An 18,134-nucleotide genomic window follows, 5' to 3' on the forward strand; every position below is an offset into this window, starting at 1 on the left:
TCATCAAACTGCAAGCGTCTGGCGCTCACACCGCGTCGCGAGGTCGATACAAAGTTTTATAAAGTTTTGGGATCATTTTAATGATATGCCGTAAGGATATCACGCATACGCGAATGTATATGATAAAAGTTTAGAAATTTATTATACATGCAAATATAATGTGCTTGTTTTTAACAAACAGTACAATAACAAAATATACTTAACGACTGTGAGAGCATTATTTATATCATTGGCACAAACCACTGCGGGCAATCCAAGTTTTCGCACGTAAATAAAATGCGAGCACCCACATTGTCCCCTTAACGAGTTCTATTGTATTAATTTATCTATACGAAATAAAAATTCGAATAAACGCTCAGCAGCGTAAATCCACACCTAGACAGTATACGCCAAAAAAATCATACATTCATAGCAGTTGCATTCTTAATCAAATCCTAAGTTAACTTTCCTATCGATAGAAGAAATTAATAACAAAGAGAATAAGATTTATTTCTTTGAATGACGCATTCTTAATCAAATCCTAGGTTAATTTTTCCTATCGATAAGAAATTAATAACAAAGAGAATAAGATTTATTTCTTTGATTTCTTTGAATGACGCTTCGAGCTTTTGCATAAAAATCACATTTGTGAACACACAATATACTAATGTCGATCAATACGCGATCTGATATATATAAAACTTAAGTTTACGGTGTCTTTATTTATAATTTATGAGCACAGTTCTCGATTACCCGCGACGACATTACGGATTACGCGCGCAGGAAATCCTTTATTTTTGTACATCCAGTCATTATATATACTCTTTCCTCTTTGGCAATATTAATTGATAACTAAAAATACATTCTGCTGTACGATATTAGAAGGCACTAGAAGAATCACAGACGAGACACGCTGTAGACATTCGTCGCCGCGAATGACATCGCGATTAGGTAAAAAAATACTTTCAGCACCAAGAACGAAGCAGAAAACAAGATTAATCGCTCATAGCTGCAACTGATCATCCTTTGACGATAATGAATCTCGGATAATTCACGCGATCAGTTAAAATGTATCTTTAAATACTGGACAGAATAAGCGATGCATCTCATTTTCCTTTTGGCGTGATCATAATTCAGGATAAAACGTTTAGCAAGAAGATGGTAACGATAATCGTCGCGAACCAAGCACGAATTTTCATGGCACTAGAAACGTAACTGTGGGCTATCTCGGCTCTGGTCAGCGAACCCAAAGGTACTTCTGCTGCGATCCGAGGACTCCTCTCCGAAATCCTGGTAACAAGCTTTTCTGTTTCTGTCACGCAAGCTCGTAATTGCAGCGCCGACAACTTCTTGGTAACGGGTTGTACAACGATGAAGATATCGCGATCCGGTGTCATCATGCCACGAACAGCGCATTGTGCTACTTGCAGCTGGCGACCTAGAGCGATCAGGAGAGCCTCTAAAGTGACGGAGTCCTTGTCAGTTTCCTCGTCCATCATATAGTAGATCCTGTCCAACTATAAGCGAAGAAATGAATGTTCAAAAAAGATTAACTGAGTCCAAAAGTCAAAAGTTTATATAAATTAATCACTATTGTAATTTACAAAAACATGTATATCCCAAAACAACGCAATCATCTAAAAAATAATTCGAAAATCTGAAAGACATATGTACCTGTTTCTTCGAGTAGAACAATCTTGCCGCTCCTCCGCAGACAGGACAACAAGCTCCGGGAGGGGTGACCCCGATACAATACGGTTCCTCCAAGGCAGGACATTGCACGGCGTCGCTGCAACGAGGTCTCGCCTGATCTCCTATGAGACCGACGGCGACGCAAGGACCTTGATAGTCCACGACGGTTCTTTCAGCCCAAGCCGCGCATTCGTTAGCGTAGACCTCGCCGTTGATGCCGCACACCGGACCACGAAGGCTGCACCCCTTCAGACAAGGTCCTCTGTAACTCAAGGTGGCTCCAGCTCGGATCATCGCGCATACGGAGGGATACTGGCGATTCTCCCGATCGCAGACTGGTCCACTGGACTCGTCGCGCGGATTGCAGTCTATCGGCACACACTCGTATTGCCGACACGGTTTATGCAAACGCGACAGGCAGACCCTGGGTCTACGGACGCACTTCTCCGAGCTGTCGCAGGGATTGGGCATACAGGGATCCCTACTGGAACAGCTGCCGAATTCCACCTCGGTGGCCGACAGCTCGGCGCACTTCGCTAGGCAGGCGGACGCGAAGGTGAAGCCCAGCCTGCCGCAAACCGGAACGTAATGAGCCGGACAGTCGCAGGGTAAAGACGGCGTTCGCAACTCGCCACAGCTTCTCTTGGAGCACGTGAATTCGCCCTCGAAACAGTGACAGGGATTACACTCGAGGTAGAAATTGGCTTTGTGTTGGATGAACCGGTCGTGCACCCAGCAGGATTTGAAGTTGAAGCAGTTGAGGGTACGGCACTTCTCCAGGCCACGCGTCGTGCACTGACAGATCTTCAGGCAACCCTGCTGATCGAATCGCGGGATCTGGATCCAGGATCCGACCGGTACCAACTGCTTCGACATCTCGCCGAGGGAACAAGCTGGCACGCAACGATAGATCTTGGCGCCATTCGGTTGGAGCATGCAGAGCTGGCCCTGTGGGCAAGGATTCCGCTTGCAGGGCGTCGTGATGTCCTCATCGGGATGAATCACAGCCTCGTCGTCCTGTGGATCGTCTAGGAACGGCCGTAACGAGACGCACGGCGCGTCCGGTCTTCCCGGCGACAGCTTGGCGCACAAGGTAGCCGCTGTGTGAGGTCCGGTAATCGCACTCCAGTCCACGCAGCTCGCCATCAGCTCCAAACAATCCTCGCGGCAGAGCCGCGTCTCGTGAATTCTCGTCTCGCAAGGTCGCAGCTGCAGAAGACAGGCCGCCGCGCGTAGAGTCTCTGCTGGGCAGGAAGCGGCAGCGCGCACCGGCACACCTAAACCGCGAATAATGCCTCCTCTGGACCAATGATCAGCCTCCCATTTGGCCGCCTCGTCGGCCGCATTCGTGCATGTTCTAGCAAGAAATTAAATATTCGATTACGACAAACGCAAGTTTCTAAAGAGATTTTTATCAACGTTACTAATTGGAGTTGATTTTTATGCTCAAATTCTGAAACTCCTAAGCTTGAGCTTACTTGCAGACTATTGATATGTCGAGACCTTAGTCACACTCACGATTCATACCTAAACAAAGTCGTAGGTCTGTCGTTAAACCGTGCACAATAAGACAACCCGGAGCAGCCCATCTCACAGGAGTCATCCGCGTCTTCGAGACACCTCCTCAGTTCACCCTCTAAACTGGACGAGAGGCACAGTGCGTCCAGTTGTAGCCAGGCGGTCTCCCAGTCTGCCTGGAAGGCCCGCCAGCACAAACTCTGGCAGGAGGGCCTCGTCGCCTTCGTGCAACATGCCAGTTTGCCGGCGTCCAAGGGTAACCGCGCCGGCTTCGTCGAGCCCGATTTCAGCAAGCAGCTCCACATCGGCGACTGTGGTAACACGGGACTGCACTTCTCCGCCAGGGCGTCCATGATCTCCTGGTCGGTCGTCGCGGTGTGGAGAGTTCTGCGACACGTGTCCAGGCACGCTGGAGTCGTCGCTTCCTCACAACAGTGCAAATCTGTAGAGATAGAATTAGCTAAATTCTATGACATAGATAAATCAAATAATCAATCGTTTGCTGATGTCAGTCGATAAACAATTATTGCTACTGAACTCAAATTCGATAATTAATGCGCCTACTCCATAGAATCACGATTTTTTATAAAATTTTAACTAACGTTGCTTCGGATCCTCAGCATGCTTCACTTCGGCTACGCCCTTTAGACACTTGGGAACCTGATGGAAACAACCCTTGCTGCTGTACAGCTTCAAGCTAGATTGCTTGCCGGGCTTGTAAAAGATATCCTTGCAGATAGCCCTGCACGTATCATTGGAAACGTTGTTGCAGCATCGTTCGGCTTCCTCGCGCTTTTCCAGACAAAAGAAAAACTCGGGCTCGTCGCTCGGTCGGCAGGATTCGTTCAGATCGTTTGTGGAACCGGACAGGGCGCAGGTCGTGCGACATGTTGGATTCTGAGCGAGACGGCAGCATCCTCGACCCGTCCAATTCTCGTTCCTCTTGAGCTCTGTAGAATTCAAATAACTCGGTATTTTTGCGGTAACATTTGTTGCACACTTGGATACCCAGAACGCTTACCATTTAACGTCGTGTTCACGCAGGACCAAAAATCCAACTGAAAAAAAAAGATTCGAGCGTGAGAGATGATAGTTGTAAAAAAAGAGAGGAAAAAGAAAGAAAGGAAATGATGAAGAAAGTGAAGTGGCACAATCGAGCGACCGCGAGTCCCGAGATCATCTTTCATAAAATCGTCACCGCGAAATAAAAAAAAACGTGGATCGCGTTACAAACATCCTAAATCGTTTAAGGCGCCCATTGTCGAGAGGCTTCCGATCCAGATCTGAGCTGAATAAAGAGAAGCGAGTGTCGATCGCGTGGGATCGAGTCTTAGAAATAAAAATCGTGTGGCAACTCACCAGCTCCGTGGAACAGAACTCCAGTAGACGTTGAGTGGCGTTTTCTCTCACTTCGATCTCGGCACCCAGGACTACCAGGGATATCTGTACAAAATTGCGACGAAATTACCTTAACAAAAGGATGCGAGTTGCGATAGAATTACAAAGAAAGGTCATATAGCATGAATAAAATTTATTTCAGAACAACACCGTCTCGGAGATCTAAAATTACTTCGCAGGAAAGAATATAAATGGTAATAAAGTAGCGACAGAAGAAACTCATTGCATAAATGTGTAAATTATTCCGACGAGTTTGGATTTCGAGGCGTTAACTTTAATGTTTGCCTCGGCTGACTCGAATCGAGCGTCGAGGACTTCCCAAATTCGAAATGCAGCGCGGCGCATTAGCGGCTATTAAGAATCAAGGACACGAATGCAGCGCGCGGGCCCCGCGATTTCCTGTTGCCCGTCACTGAATGACAATCGTCCTCGGGGGCTCGGGGCTTGGGGGCCAGATATCGCTCTCGCGCGTTTCGTCCTCATCTCGGATTCAATCGATGTCCTCCGCGAGGACACGCCGGATCCACTCGGTATGTCCATCACGGTCAAGAGTTACGACCATCCATCAACATGCGGTGGGTCCTCGACGGGCCCTGGCGATAGACACAGTCAAAGGTCACACTCGACCGCGGAACGTAAATCATCGATCACTCCTTCGTATATTTTTTTCGAGTAGCAATTTTTTAAATTAATTTGCAGTTTCGTCCAAGACGACAAATCGTATATTTTTATTAAAATAACAGTGTACAGAGAAAAAAAAGAAGTCAAATCAAAACTTGTATACTCGTGTATAAGCAACAATCTACAATCTTCTTATAAGAATTTCAATTTTTATTTCAACTTTTGTTTTTGGTTGAACTATATAAAATGACTTTATTCAAGCAAGTTTTCTTGGCTTATAATTTAACGCAATATAATCTCATCTCAAGATTATATATTCATGCGTATATATACGAGTTTTCTGTGTATGTTACGAGCTATGTTAAACGCGATTATGTGTTTGTGATGGCATTTTTATTAATTTCTTTACTAAAGGGAACTTTATTTTATAATTTAGTAATCCGGCCATATTTCCAGAATATTTCTAAGTTAGGGTATTATAAATGTTAGAGGTGAAAGTGATGTGGAGCTGAGAAAACGTACGACGTACGTATTTCCGTCGCGGTATATTCTGGGAGGTATGCGCAGCCGGGTCACGTTGCCATCTTGAAAGGGTGCATTTTCCACACTGGCAAATTTTTCGCGGCGGTTTTAACGCCGAGAAATATGTTGGTGGTGAAAAATTTCTATTTTCTGCTGAACATAAACGTGTGAAGTTCACAATTCTCGAATAATGATGAACGATAAAGTGACGCGAGTGACGAAAAATAATATCACCGTTTCTCCGTTTTTGATATCGCAAATGAAACTGACATAGAAAATACTATCGTTCGCAAAAATCTAAAATGAACTACTTTGAAGCTCATATATCTCGGACCAGTAGATAAATCAGGCCTCGACTGCCTCCGAGCGAAAGCCGAGATCAAAAGATACCGAAAATAGAGCCGCGAGCTTTCATAATTTGCTCCGTGCTCTCATTTGCCGAACTCCCGAACGATGGCAAGCGACTGGTGAGGTGTCGGTCGACTAATTAAATCGGTAGTCATCTGCAGTTCTCTTCGATACAACGAACAACTGTATGCAACGAACAACTCAGCTTTTGTAGAGATTATAAATAGTGTCGGTGTGTTTTTGAGTTATCTTTCTGACATAATACAAAATTTTCTACATTAAGGTGATCCTAAAGCCGTGATCCTAACCGGTTTTTTTCAGTTTTTTTCTTAGCACTAATCTTTTAATTGGCTTTATAGAAATGCAAAATTCTTGTCTAGAATTAAAGTACGCATCAAAATCTAGGTCATGGTGATCGAATTTATATCGAAAACGAAAAAAAATTAATATTTTTTGTTATACGTGACGACCACCACATATAAATTCGACCACCATGACCTAGATTTTGATGCGTACTTTAATTCTAGACAAGAATTTTGCATTTCTATAAAGCCAATTAAAAGATTAGTGCTAAGAAAAAAACCGAAAAAAACCGGCTAGAATCACGGCTTTAGGATCACCTTAACCAACAGAAGAAAATATACGATATAATTTATTTAACATATATAATTAAATAAGTAATAATATATAATTAAATAAAATATAATTATTAGAAAAAAAACTAATTCGGCAAAACTGTATTTCCTAATGTGAAGCAGCAACGAAAATACTGCTGACCCGGATAAGAAGGAAAAAAAACGCCCACGTGTTCCCGCGACGAAGAAGCGTCTTTCCTGTCCATCTCAAGAATAACTTGTCACATATCTCAGAGCTTCCGTCACGATTTCCGGTTATTTCGTTGCTAAATGGCCAAGAAGGAAGCGCTCATCAGTAGTCAGGCAAGACGATCCGAAGAAACAGCTTTCTCCAAAGTTTTTCTGCACCTCGCGTTATATCGTGTCTCACATTTCAATCGAGCGATAACGTCGCAAGGAACACTGAGAAATGTAAAACGCCCAGAACCGCGAGAAATTATGTCGAAGTCTTTTGTAAACAAAAAACTTCGCTGGATATCTTTGTAATTTTTACAACCGAATTTATTCCTCATTTCAGATTCAAGACTTTGAAGGATAATGATATCGCGAATAAATTCACATCTCGACCTCCGCAGCAATAAAATATCCTCTATGGACGAGATCCTCCATGTGTGCGCCATTCCGTAATCAGAAATCAGCAAAAGGTTACTCGAAGTACGTCTCCCTCCCGCCCTCCGAATAAACTGCGTGGGGACACGATATCATTGATAACGCCCGGTACGTTCACCGTGTTCAACGCGTCAATTCGTAATATTTGCGTATGAATGAGCCCGCGGGGCGCCCCGGGCTCTCGCGTAAATCTCGCAGCGGGCCCCCGGTGTCTCCGATATTATCTTCGAAGAGGAGGCTCCCGCAGTCACCTCTAAAGAAGCTGCAGCCGGGACGCACCCCACGTCGCGATACCCTCATCGAAGGAAGCAACGAGGTATCCTTCTCTCTCCTCTCGTCTTTTTTTCCACCTATCCATTTCCACTCTTTCTCTCTCCTTATCGTCCCGTTTTTATTTCCCGGATCCTAATATATCCGTGGACACGACATATTTCGTGTCCTTTATCGTCCCGGGTTCGGCCCACGGATATTTATCAACCGCGCGATATCGCATTCGAATGATTATGCCGTCGAGATTGTCTTTTTGACATTCCCACGGGGTTCTTCCTTCCTCCGGGCATAATTAATAGATTGTACTCCGCGGCGTGGGGCCACGGCTAATTTCTTATCGCGGCGAAAAAGGCGTATCTTTATACAATCTCGAATATTAATTTTACAAGCGATTTTAGATTTCGTGAATCGCTCGGTGTTTTGCTCCCAGCCGTTTACTTTCAATTTTATCATGTAGTAATCAGTCAAGCGGACTGAACTTAGCTTTATCTTTGGAATGCGAAAATTTCCAGAAATTTTCTCTTAAGGGTCTCTTAAAGAAGCGATGCGAGAGTGCAGTATGATGTACTTGTTTAAAATGCATACCTTGGAGCACACATTCCGACAGGATCCAGCAGCCAGCGAGCAACAGGACATCTCTGCAACAGAAGGACGGATATTAGCTTCGTGCGTCAAGAGAACAGATGGAAACTATATAGCCCGATAAACCTCGGTCACGCTCGAGAACCTTTCCTCCACTTTTCCGCCGACACGAAACAGACGCGTGTCCTGCATTACGTCAGCATAAGAGGGGCAGAGAGGAAGAGAAAGGATCCGTTTTCAAGGGTTTACACGGGGGCACGTAGTGTCAAAACTCTGGCCCCCCGGGGGACCTCACGTATAGTTGAAATTCGGAGATTCCGGTTTACAAAAACAAAAATCAAAGATTGCGTACATCCTCACTTAATTTATTTAATTTATTTATCTAAATTGTTTTATTTTTATCTGTACAAAATTGCAAAAAATTATTTTTTCTGTCTTTCACATTTTTGAACGCAATAATTTACATTCATCACTGCGATAACGTTATTATAATGGCGAAACGATTATATTTGCATTAACGTTTTTTAACAGAACGTAAAATAAAATAGGACAGAAGTCGAGACGGTTGTCGCGGGCGTTTCTCGCCGATGGTCTTAAATATTAAAGCTTCCGTTCCATCTAACTGCAGTGGCGTGCAGTCGAGAAGCATTCCGTGTGTCCCCTTTCTTCCCAGCGTCTTCAATTATTAAACGACCGAGGGGGAAATTGTCCGGTACGTTACTTGGATCGAACAATCGAATAAGATATCCTGTCCTTCGAGAGTCTACTTTTATATTTAACGACGAACTTTTGAGCTCGTCTCAAGAGAAAGACTGATTTTCGAGTTTCAAGCTAATCGCCGGTAGACAATTTGTTGCCCTTACAACGCAACGCCTCGATTGTGACGTAATTATGTACCGGAGAATTATGGACCAGAACGCGCGTTTATTCCTATTTCTATATTTCTGACGTGAATGGCTGTCAACGGCTCCTCCCAACGTGTCGCGTTTGACGTGAAAGATCTTTAACGACTTTACGCGGGGTTAACATGCGGGTTCGATCAAAGTGACTCGTGTGAAAGGGGGGCCTTTTGAATGGCGACTGAAATCGTAAGGGCCGCCGCGCCGTGGCGGCCGCGCCGACACGTATGCACTGCGTTACAATGAAGCTAATAGATACCAATTAAGAGCAAATTGTTGCTCTCTCCCTTTCTCGCGCTTCATTTCGAAGAATCGTTCGATTCCGGTTATGTATACACAGACGTAGAGCGCATTTCTTACGATCAATCGACCATAATCTCCGGTGAAAATAAAGTGAAACCTACAAAACCTTCTACAAATATTACTCGAAGTATTCGTAAAGTTATAGCACAAGATCATCTGAATTTCACGACACTTACACAAGGAATTATGATTACGGCCGTATTGTCGGGAATGGGGGATATCAGTCGCGCCGGGGATCGTTTGCATTCCTGGAGCAAACAGGAGGGTGCTCGAGAGTCCCGAGGAACGTTCTCCTATTACAGAATAAATTACGAATGTTTGGCTAGATATCGGTTTCGGTTCACCGACACCTGGCACTTATCCGTTTGTCACCGAGTTATTCACGTCCGCTCCTAAAATATATCGGCGATGACTTGTGGAATCATATTCTCCGCTCTCAACGCGGGTTACCATTATAGATCGTGAAAACTTGCCACACTCTTCGGTTTATCGCCGTGACTTCGACCGCACGCGGGAACTTTTATTCGATTTCATTTGCTTTTGTTCCGTTATTTTTTTTCTTTGTTCTTTTACTCATTACGCATGTGAGTGCATTCGCAACCACCTCGGCCGTCGTAAAAACTCGCGCGGGTCGTTTAAGACGGGCCTTTAATCGAATCGTTGCCACAAGGGACCTTGGCGTTTCCACGTGAAATTCGCGGCCGGCGCGGCGACGCGACAAGTGCGTCTCGCGCCTTTAAACGCGGCGTTTTGTGGCTCCTGTTGCGGACGACACAAAAATAGCCAGGCGTCGTTCGCGGCCATCCGGCGTTTACACCGATCTAAACTGTGGGGCCCCCTTCACTTTATCCTACCACGCGCTACCCGAGAAGCCGAAATGTTCGTGACTTTGACGAGAAACATCGGATCGACGAATGCAATTCAAATCGTGCCACTTATGAATGCGGAACGTTTTATTTTCCAGAGACGCCGCATTAAAATTTTTCCGAGGAAAAAAAGAGCGCAAAACGAGAGAAAATATTCCAACTTCTCGAAGAGAACGGTAAAAGATGAAATTGTATAATTAACGATAACGTGATAATAGGGGAGAGGAATCGGCGACGACAGTGGTATGCCGAGAAGTGACAAGCAGCGCTTAATAAAGTAGACCATTTAATTTGACTAATATAAGATTCCACCGAGAGGGACCGGTGGCATTTTAAACGCCATTAATGCGCTTGATGAAGCTTGAAGGAGCTCGGTCTCGCAGTCCGTCGTCTCTCTGACATTAGCATAACAAAATAGGAGAAACGACAATATAATACTCTCGCGACAATATAATACTCGCGAATCCTTCCGAGAACGATCGCGCGCGCGTTCATCTCGCGTGTGATGGATTACACGTTGCGCGGATCATAATGCCGTGCCCCAGGGACGTGTTGTAAATTTAATTCGACGTTTTCTCTCGCGGCTTTGTTTCTCGCTTTTCTCCTCTTTGTTTTTCAAACGCCACGTCGAACGCGCCTAATGGCACACTCGCCGCGGCCGCCGATGCCCCGTGCCGATAATGACAGATTTCATCTGCAGTAAATCCGTCTGCGCGCCGTAATCCGCGAAACGGCGCGTCTAAATTTACACGTGGTGCATATATGATTTTGCGTAGAGCAGCTCCTGAGCCAGTCTCTAACGGGAATCCTACATCGAGAAGATAATATTGCTGTCCGTGTATTAATCGCATTTAAAAGTAATAAAGACCGTCGAGCATGAACCACCTTGACCGTCCGTCTAATTAAGTCGCGATCGTGATTGACATCAATAATGCATCGCGATATCTATGCAACATAAATCATTTATCAGTATCAGTATATATCGTTAATGTCCTGCGTGTGCTCGGTCCGCATCCTGTGTCCGCTCGGGCGATCGGTATGTCGGTCCATGCGTGCCGAGACAATAAGCATGTCTTCACGCGCGTAATTTACGGCGAATCGACGTAGCTTCGCCGCGAATCCTTCTCGGAACGAGGCGAGCGCGTTTCCTCGACGAATTTAAACGAGCGACCCGAGGTGACGTCGATCGACGGGAATGTGTCGTGCAACATTCGTTCCCTCGCGCGCGCTGTCCGACTCCGCATGTATAGGTACTGATGTATACACGACCCGCGGGCTCCGCCGTTGCATATACACGGATACACGGTCGCATAACTGCACTCGCAGCTGCGTCTTTCGGCTGCGACATCATCGGCGCGCGGCGTCATCTCGTGTAACAAAACAAAAAAAAAACTCCGCGCAATTCTCCCACACTCCTGTCAGCGGATATGACTGTACTTATGCGCACGCTGACTCCAGAAAGCCAGTAAAAACTCTTCGCACGTAGAAAAAAAAAATATTCTTGATTTGAATATCTTTAGTTTCAACATAGAAATCTTGAAATGAGATTATATTGCATTAAACGAAGAAAATTTGCTTGAATGAAGTATTTTATATAATTCAACCAAGAAAAAATTGAAATTTTTAATAAAAAGATTATAGATTGTTGCGTATATAAGTTTTAATTTAATACTTCTTTTTTTCTGTGCAAAATTGCAATGGACGCCGATAAAATTCTTTTTTCGACGCATTACAGTTTCGAGTGCTCGTTTCTCTGCAAATAAGGATTCCAAAGAAAAAAATCTTTCTCCAGTTGCGTAAGAAAATATAATTGAGACGAGCCGAGAGAAATTTATTACCGCGGAATTAAATGCTTAATCTTCGCGACATAAATGAAAGGACTGGGGGTTTGAAAATATAAATATTCTTCTCAAATAAAAGACATCTCATCCATTGTCGATCTGGCTGACACTCATTAATCGTGCGATAATCAATTCTCGCGAAGCCTACCTTTTCGCAATCTGCCGGCCATTATCGGCGATTACGAACGCGCCGCGTCGTTATTCGCAAATATAGACGCGATAATCCTCGCGCGAAGGCATAATTAGATGCTGCCGACAGGCGAACGATGCGCGCACGTAGAGTCGGAGGAATTGTACTATACATAATTAATACAGTCATCAAACTCGCGCTCAGTGCGTTTTATGGCGCGAAGAAGAGAGAAAGAGAAGGAGGAAATCGACAAGGGATCGGCGGGAAGGGGGTACGGGGGAAGATAAGGAGAAGGGAATCGAGATACGTGTCTCTCGACATGTTTTTATCCAGCGTGAAGCTGTCACTGGGGTTTTATGTGTTTATTTATCTCTCCTCTCGCGCGCAGTGTACACCATGAGCGGGTATATATCGACGGAGGTTTTCATGTAAGTAATCTTCATGATGGAGAGTCTTTCGGAGACTTCTGGCAGTCCTTCTCTCTTTTAACCCCTTCGTTTGTTCTCTCTCTTTCTCTCTGTCTCTCGAGATCTGTTGCTTCCTTCTTTTTTCTCCCCGGCAAAAAGTTTGCGACAACCGGTCCTCCGAAGAACACCATGTGATGTCGCCGTAGAATCCACAAAAAGTCCCTCGGTATCTCCCTAATTACGATCTATATGTCTCTAACGTTCTAACGAGAGCGATCTGTCTTTTGAAATTGATATAACCATCACAATTATCTTTCCGATCAATTGAGTTAAAAAATAATATAAAACTACGTTATACACAAAGCTTATATTTCATTATACTAATACAATTATCACGAATGTGACTTTCTTCATCTTCGTCAGCGCTTTTCTTTAATAATATGTATAATAGTGCGTAATATCGTTTTGTGTTTCTGTAATTATATCAATCTACAAATCTTGGATTTTTCTTCCCCACGATTGTGACTGTCAGAAACGCTACTACACGACGGGACAAATCGATGGAAGTTCTCCACGCTCGAAGAAAGCGTTTACATGCTCGCCCAACCCGCCGCCTCCTCCTTTCGTACATTCGCTTCGTCATGCGTCCCCGACGATCTCGCTGCCTTCTTCCTTTCCCGTCTTTATCTCCATATTTACATCATCGTTTAGCGGATAATCATTATTATGGCTCATCATTGCCGTTTATTATTTTCTATTACGTGAACAGAATGAGACATCGCGGTGTTCACCGACGCTTTCGACTGCGTTTTATTGTCGGAATCGTCGAGAGGAGGTCCGCTCGTAAAAAAAAGAAACCGGAGAAAAGGAAATGAGAAAAAGAACCCCTTCCAGAGATTTAACAGATTTCGATCAACCAAATTATTACAACGCACGTGTCTACAGAATTTCTGAATGCGTACCACCGATTTAATTGCCATTGAGCGTGATATACGTACAATGACATGAAAATTATCGATTCGGTACGCGGGTGACGACGCATGAAATTTCGAAACTTACGAAACTCCTCCGGAGATACGCAGCGGCATTAAACTTGAAACCGTATAAATAATTTTCAGATCTCTCGAAACCGCACACAGTTATAAAATGTAAATTTTGATATTTATTCACAATAATGGAATAACGACAGTTCCGTTTTGCGCGCGTAAAACTCGTATAATTAATATTCGCGATATCAATGATCGTGCACCAGTTTCAGGAAATTAATATGTATTTTCTAAAATGAAGGTTCTCGCTCAGCTTTTGAAAGTGCATTAGAAGTATAATGGCTCATTGAGTGCCATTAAGTCGCGGAACTCCCCCAGATCCGCGTGGTATTAGAACTACTTGGAAAACGTACGAGCCGACGCATAATAATGCATTGACGGTCCAACGAGGGCGTATCGGAGGCGGCGATGAGCGGATGTTAATGGTTAATTAAGGGTATCGATCTCGGATCGGCGATCGAGAGAGTGCGGCTGTGGGTGCGTGTACTCGTACATTATGCATATTATACTTGCTTGCGTAAGTCGCCGCTCCAATTTCCAGTCGCGGCGAGAGACACGCGCGAAATTACACGCTCGGCGTTGTCGAGCAACGAGCGATTTTACGCGCCTAGAACCGGCGTCAAATTTACACCCGGGAATCATTACGATCGACACTCTCGCCGGCATTAAAAGGTGCGAATTACATGCGTATACGCGCGATAAATTGCCAATTATCCCGCCGTTTTTTTACGCGAATCCTGTAAAACGACCACCGGCTTCCTTTACGCCCATTTATCAATTAATCAATTCCGAGTGGACATCGTTACGATCGCGAGCGATCTCCCATCGCGATTAAGTCGCTAAAAAGTCGCGATGGCTGTTTTCCCGTCAAATAATTTGTGCAATTATTTATGCAAACGCGCGAAAGTTGTATTCTCGCACGATAATAATGTAACGACTGACTATTAGACCATATCGTCGGCAAAAGAAAGAGAGAGACAGAAAATCATATGAAATTTTACTGATGTAGATCGGATTCTGCTCAACGTTCAATTTCTTTTATCTCCAATATATGTATACGACGGAGGTGTCGTGTCCGTATATCATTAGGATAGAATAATTACGTAACGCCACGGGGACCATATAATCATTGACGCGCGTGCTGTGTAACTATAAATCAAGCGGCAAATTTTGTAATACGCGCGTGCCAGCGGATTACGTACATTTCCCAGTCGTGTAAATAAATTGCTTCTGCGTGCCTGCGCCCGTCAAAACCGACGCGTAACGTGTTAATCATTTGCGACACATGGATGCAATTCGCGTTCTATGTAAATCGCACTCGCGTCGCCGGTGATGTCTATTACGGCGCTGTTTACACCCCGGTATCGCGCTCGATGCGAATGGAAGAACTGTGAATGATGAATGGAAGATCTATCGCCGTTGATTTATGAGAACGACCCAATAATGCTGTGATATTTTCATAGCGCACATATTGCACCAAGCTTTAAATTACAGTCCGATAAAAATTAAATTCAAAGCTGGAAATAAAGATAGAACTCGATATTAAAATAAAATTCCAACCTGTAAATGAAACAAAAGAATTAGTTTCTCTCCTCATATTCGATACTTGGACGTAGTGGATCTTTGATTTTATAGAGCCTACATATATGTGGGGTTTTTTCTTAGACAATAGTCCACGTAGATAGTCCGCGTTGTTTTCCGCGTTGCGTATTGATAAGTGCACGATTGAACGAGCAGTGAGCGAGCGGGAGAATCGCGACGCGTTATCAGTTATCACCTTTGGCTCTCGTATGTGGATATTATGCTGCCTCGCTTATGCGTATGTTTCCTCTCTTTTCTCTTATTATACGTACGCGCAAATACGCCTCCGAGCCGGGCCGAAGGTGGAGAGACCGGGGACCGTTAACGACACCTTGTTCACACGGACGTACGTGCACGTGCACGTGTAAATTTCAGAAAAGATTAAAAGGATCAGAGATATGGAGAAACGGCGAGAAAGAGAGAAATAAAATGCGCTGTCGTGGAAAATAAGGAGCGCTTCATCTCGATAAAACAAATACTCCCGACGGGGAGTCTGCGACCCGCGATTGCACTCGATTTACGATTATCGGGGACAAAATGCGAAGAGGCGCGTAATATCGTTAACATTATGTTATCTCGCGTTAGCTCGCATATATCGGTGATAATTGCGACTGTGCGGGGCAAACGAGAGTGTTTTCTTAAATATTAAATATTCTGAGATTGCTCCTTTTAATGTCAAAGAAACTCCAAGATCTTTCCCGTGTATACAAACGTGTCTCAATTAGTCTCGCTATTCTCAATATTCCAGTTATTTCGTTCGAGATGAGTCGACTCGTACGCATCGTGATAACTGTGATGCAAATCAGAAGTCCAGTCTCGATTGTCTAATATTATTAAAAAAAAAATTAAACTATTTTAAGTGTCGACTGGAAGAATTCTAACGGGATAACCGAGGGGATAACTGTGTCGCGGAAGGAAGCGAAGCTTTTTGCCGCGCGACGATCCGTGAGAACTCGAGACGCTCGGTTCGAATCGCGATAAAAAAGCTCTTTCCCGAGTGGCCCGCTCGCTCGTTCCCCGGCCACGGGGAGGAGTTTTCAAGCGACGAACGAGGCGAGACATTAAAAATCGCCATGCGGGCGGCGGGGTGCGCAGGCACGAAAAAAATCAGCGCGACGAAGGGATCGGAGAGGAGAGATCGGAGGAGCGGCGGTGCCCCGCGCGCACATGTGGCGGGAAGTTGTCGTTGATATCTTCTTGCCGTACGTCGTACGATGCCTACGATGACGAACACTCGCCGGAGGAATGGGTTCAATGAATCTGTCCCGGGGCTCGTATTTTTGCGCGCCGCGCAGAAGCGCCGTTGGACGCGCGACATCGCGCCGACCGATCTTAAAAATAATCGGTGGTTCATCTGGCGATGCGATAAGGCATCGCCACGCTAAAATAGCGGCTCTCGTAATCCTTCCATTTACAAAAAAAATCTTTTTCAAACGTCAATAATTTTACATTACTTTCAATGAACGCATTAAGCTTTAAAAACTTTGCTATTAAATATTTAAATTATTATACAGTTTCTATCAGCAGATTCTCTAATTAAAATTTCCAATTGTATAATTCGTCGAGAACGCGCGAGAAATGATAGAGCAGCGCATCTTCACGAATGAAGATGAATTAAAATTAGGAGTTTATAGCACACAGGAAAAAAAGAAGGGTCAAATTAAAATTTATATACTCGTATGTACGCAACAATCTATAATCTTCTTATAAAAATTTTAACTTTTTTTTCTTGAACTATATAAAATTTCGTTCGATTATATAGCTGACATTTTCAATCGAGAATAACTTTATGATGCAGACACAAATCGACTAATATTTCGATGGCGTTATGTTTACAAATGCCTAAGCTTATTGTATGACGTCTACGATCTATTTATTTCGACCACCACTTACCGCTACAGCCATTTATTGGAAAACGGCGGAGACTTATTTGTACTCCCAATATAAACAATTTCATTCAAGCAAGTCTTCCCCGTTAATCAACATAATCTCACTTCAAGATTGTTGCATATATGTATAATACGGTATAATATAAATATATATAAGTGTTGATTTGCAACTTCTTTTTTTTCTGTGCAGAGGGAATGAATCGTTATTAGTCCGCTTTAATTAATTTATTGAATTTATTCGATCTGGAATTCGACTTTTCTTAACTTTAACTCACTCGTTCATTCGTATCAGAAAAATAAATTCATCATCCTTTCAATCTATTCCACGATTTGCCTGTCTCCTTATAAATTCCGTGCAGAAGAAAGATGAAAGATTGTTTACCTTGCGCGGCGTCGAGGAAGGGATTCCCGGCGACGGGCGCGAAGATCGTCGCGATCGCTGTTAACATCAGCATCATCGAGCAGCGCATTTTCGATGCGTGCACCATGCGAAGCACCCTTCTCTCGAATCCCTGCGCAACGATACGCGCGTTCACCTCATCTCACCACCGTACACACGTGTGTTTCGCCGTGAGAGAAAAGAGAGGAAAAAAAGAGGAAAGACGCGAAAGAAAAAGAAGAAAAGGAAGGAAGGAGGAGAGGAAAAGAGGAGAAGATGTCAGGTAGCCTCGTGGATACGAAGGAGTCACATGTCGAAACGAGACGCACGTGGCACTCGCACGGGACCGAGAGGTGCGCACTCGAACGCGGCTCGCGAGCGACTGAGCTTTTCGTGGCACTTACGAGCAATACGAGCCACGAGCCACGAGTCGAGCTTTTTACTTGAGTGAGTGGGTGAGAGGAAGAAACGAGGAGTAGTGCCGCGGCTTCCCGAGTATCGGAGGGGAGCCCCGGCCCCGGGAACGACGAAGGCGGGCGAAAGAAAGAGAGAGAGAGGCGAGAGAGTGGGACAGCGCGAGAGGAATTGCGTGTGTGGGTGGGAAGAGACGCGTGGCGCG

The 18,134-nt window shown here is 44.4% G+C and overlaps 1 protein-coding gene across 1 annotated transcript; it reads right to left on the reverse strand.

Moving 5' to 3' along the window:
- Nucleotides 1-118: 118 nt before the first annotated feature.
- Reck (reversion-inducing-cysteine-rich protein with kazal motifs) lies at nt 119-17,927 on the reverse strand. The gene is made up of 8 exons (XM_071796034.1): nt 17,519-17,927; nt 8,178-8,230; nt 4,549-4,632; nt 4,211-4,247; nt 3,792-4,139; nt 3,199-3,631; nt 1,654-3,028; nt 119-1,496 (listed from the first exon to the last, which is right to left on the reverse strand). The coding sequence occupies exons 1-8, from the start codon at nt 17,622-17,624 to the stop codon at nt 1,113-1,115; spliced, it is 2,820 nt and encodes a 939-aa protein (XP_071652135.1). The 5' UTR covers nt 17,625-17,927; the 3' UTR covers nt 119-1,112.
- Nucleotides 17,928-18,134: the final 207 nt, after the last annotated feature.

This window comes from Temnothorax longispinosus, unplaced genomic scaffold (genome assembly GCF_030848805.1).
Source record: "Temnothorax longispinosus isolate EJ_2023e unplaced genomic scaffold, Tlon_JGU_v1 HiC_scaffold_107, whole genome shotgun sequence".
In the NCBI taxonomy this organism is placed as follows: Eukaryota; Metazoa; Arthropoda; class Insecta; order Hymenoptera; family Formicidae; genus Temnothorax; species Temnothorax longispinosus.

What these genes read in the sequence shown, in the direction of transcription:
- Reck (XM_071796034.1), bottom strand. Translation starts at nt 17,624, where the DNA reads ATGGTGCACGCATCGAAAATGCGCTGCTCGATGATGCTGATGTTAACA. An exon ending in CTTCCTCGACGCCGCGCAAG is followed by an intron (nt 8,231 to 17,518) that starts GTAAACAATCTT and finishes CTTCTGTTGCAG; the next exon opens with AGATGTCCTGTTGCTCGCTG. An exon ending in CGTGAACACGACGTTAAATG is followed by an intron (nt 4,140 to 4,210) that starts GTAAGCGTTCTG and finishes TGAATTCTACAG; the next exon opens with AGCTCAAGAGGAACGAGAAT.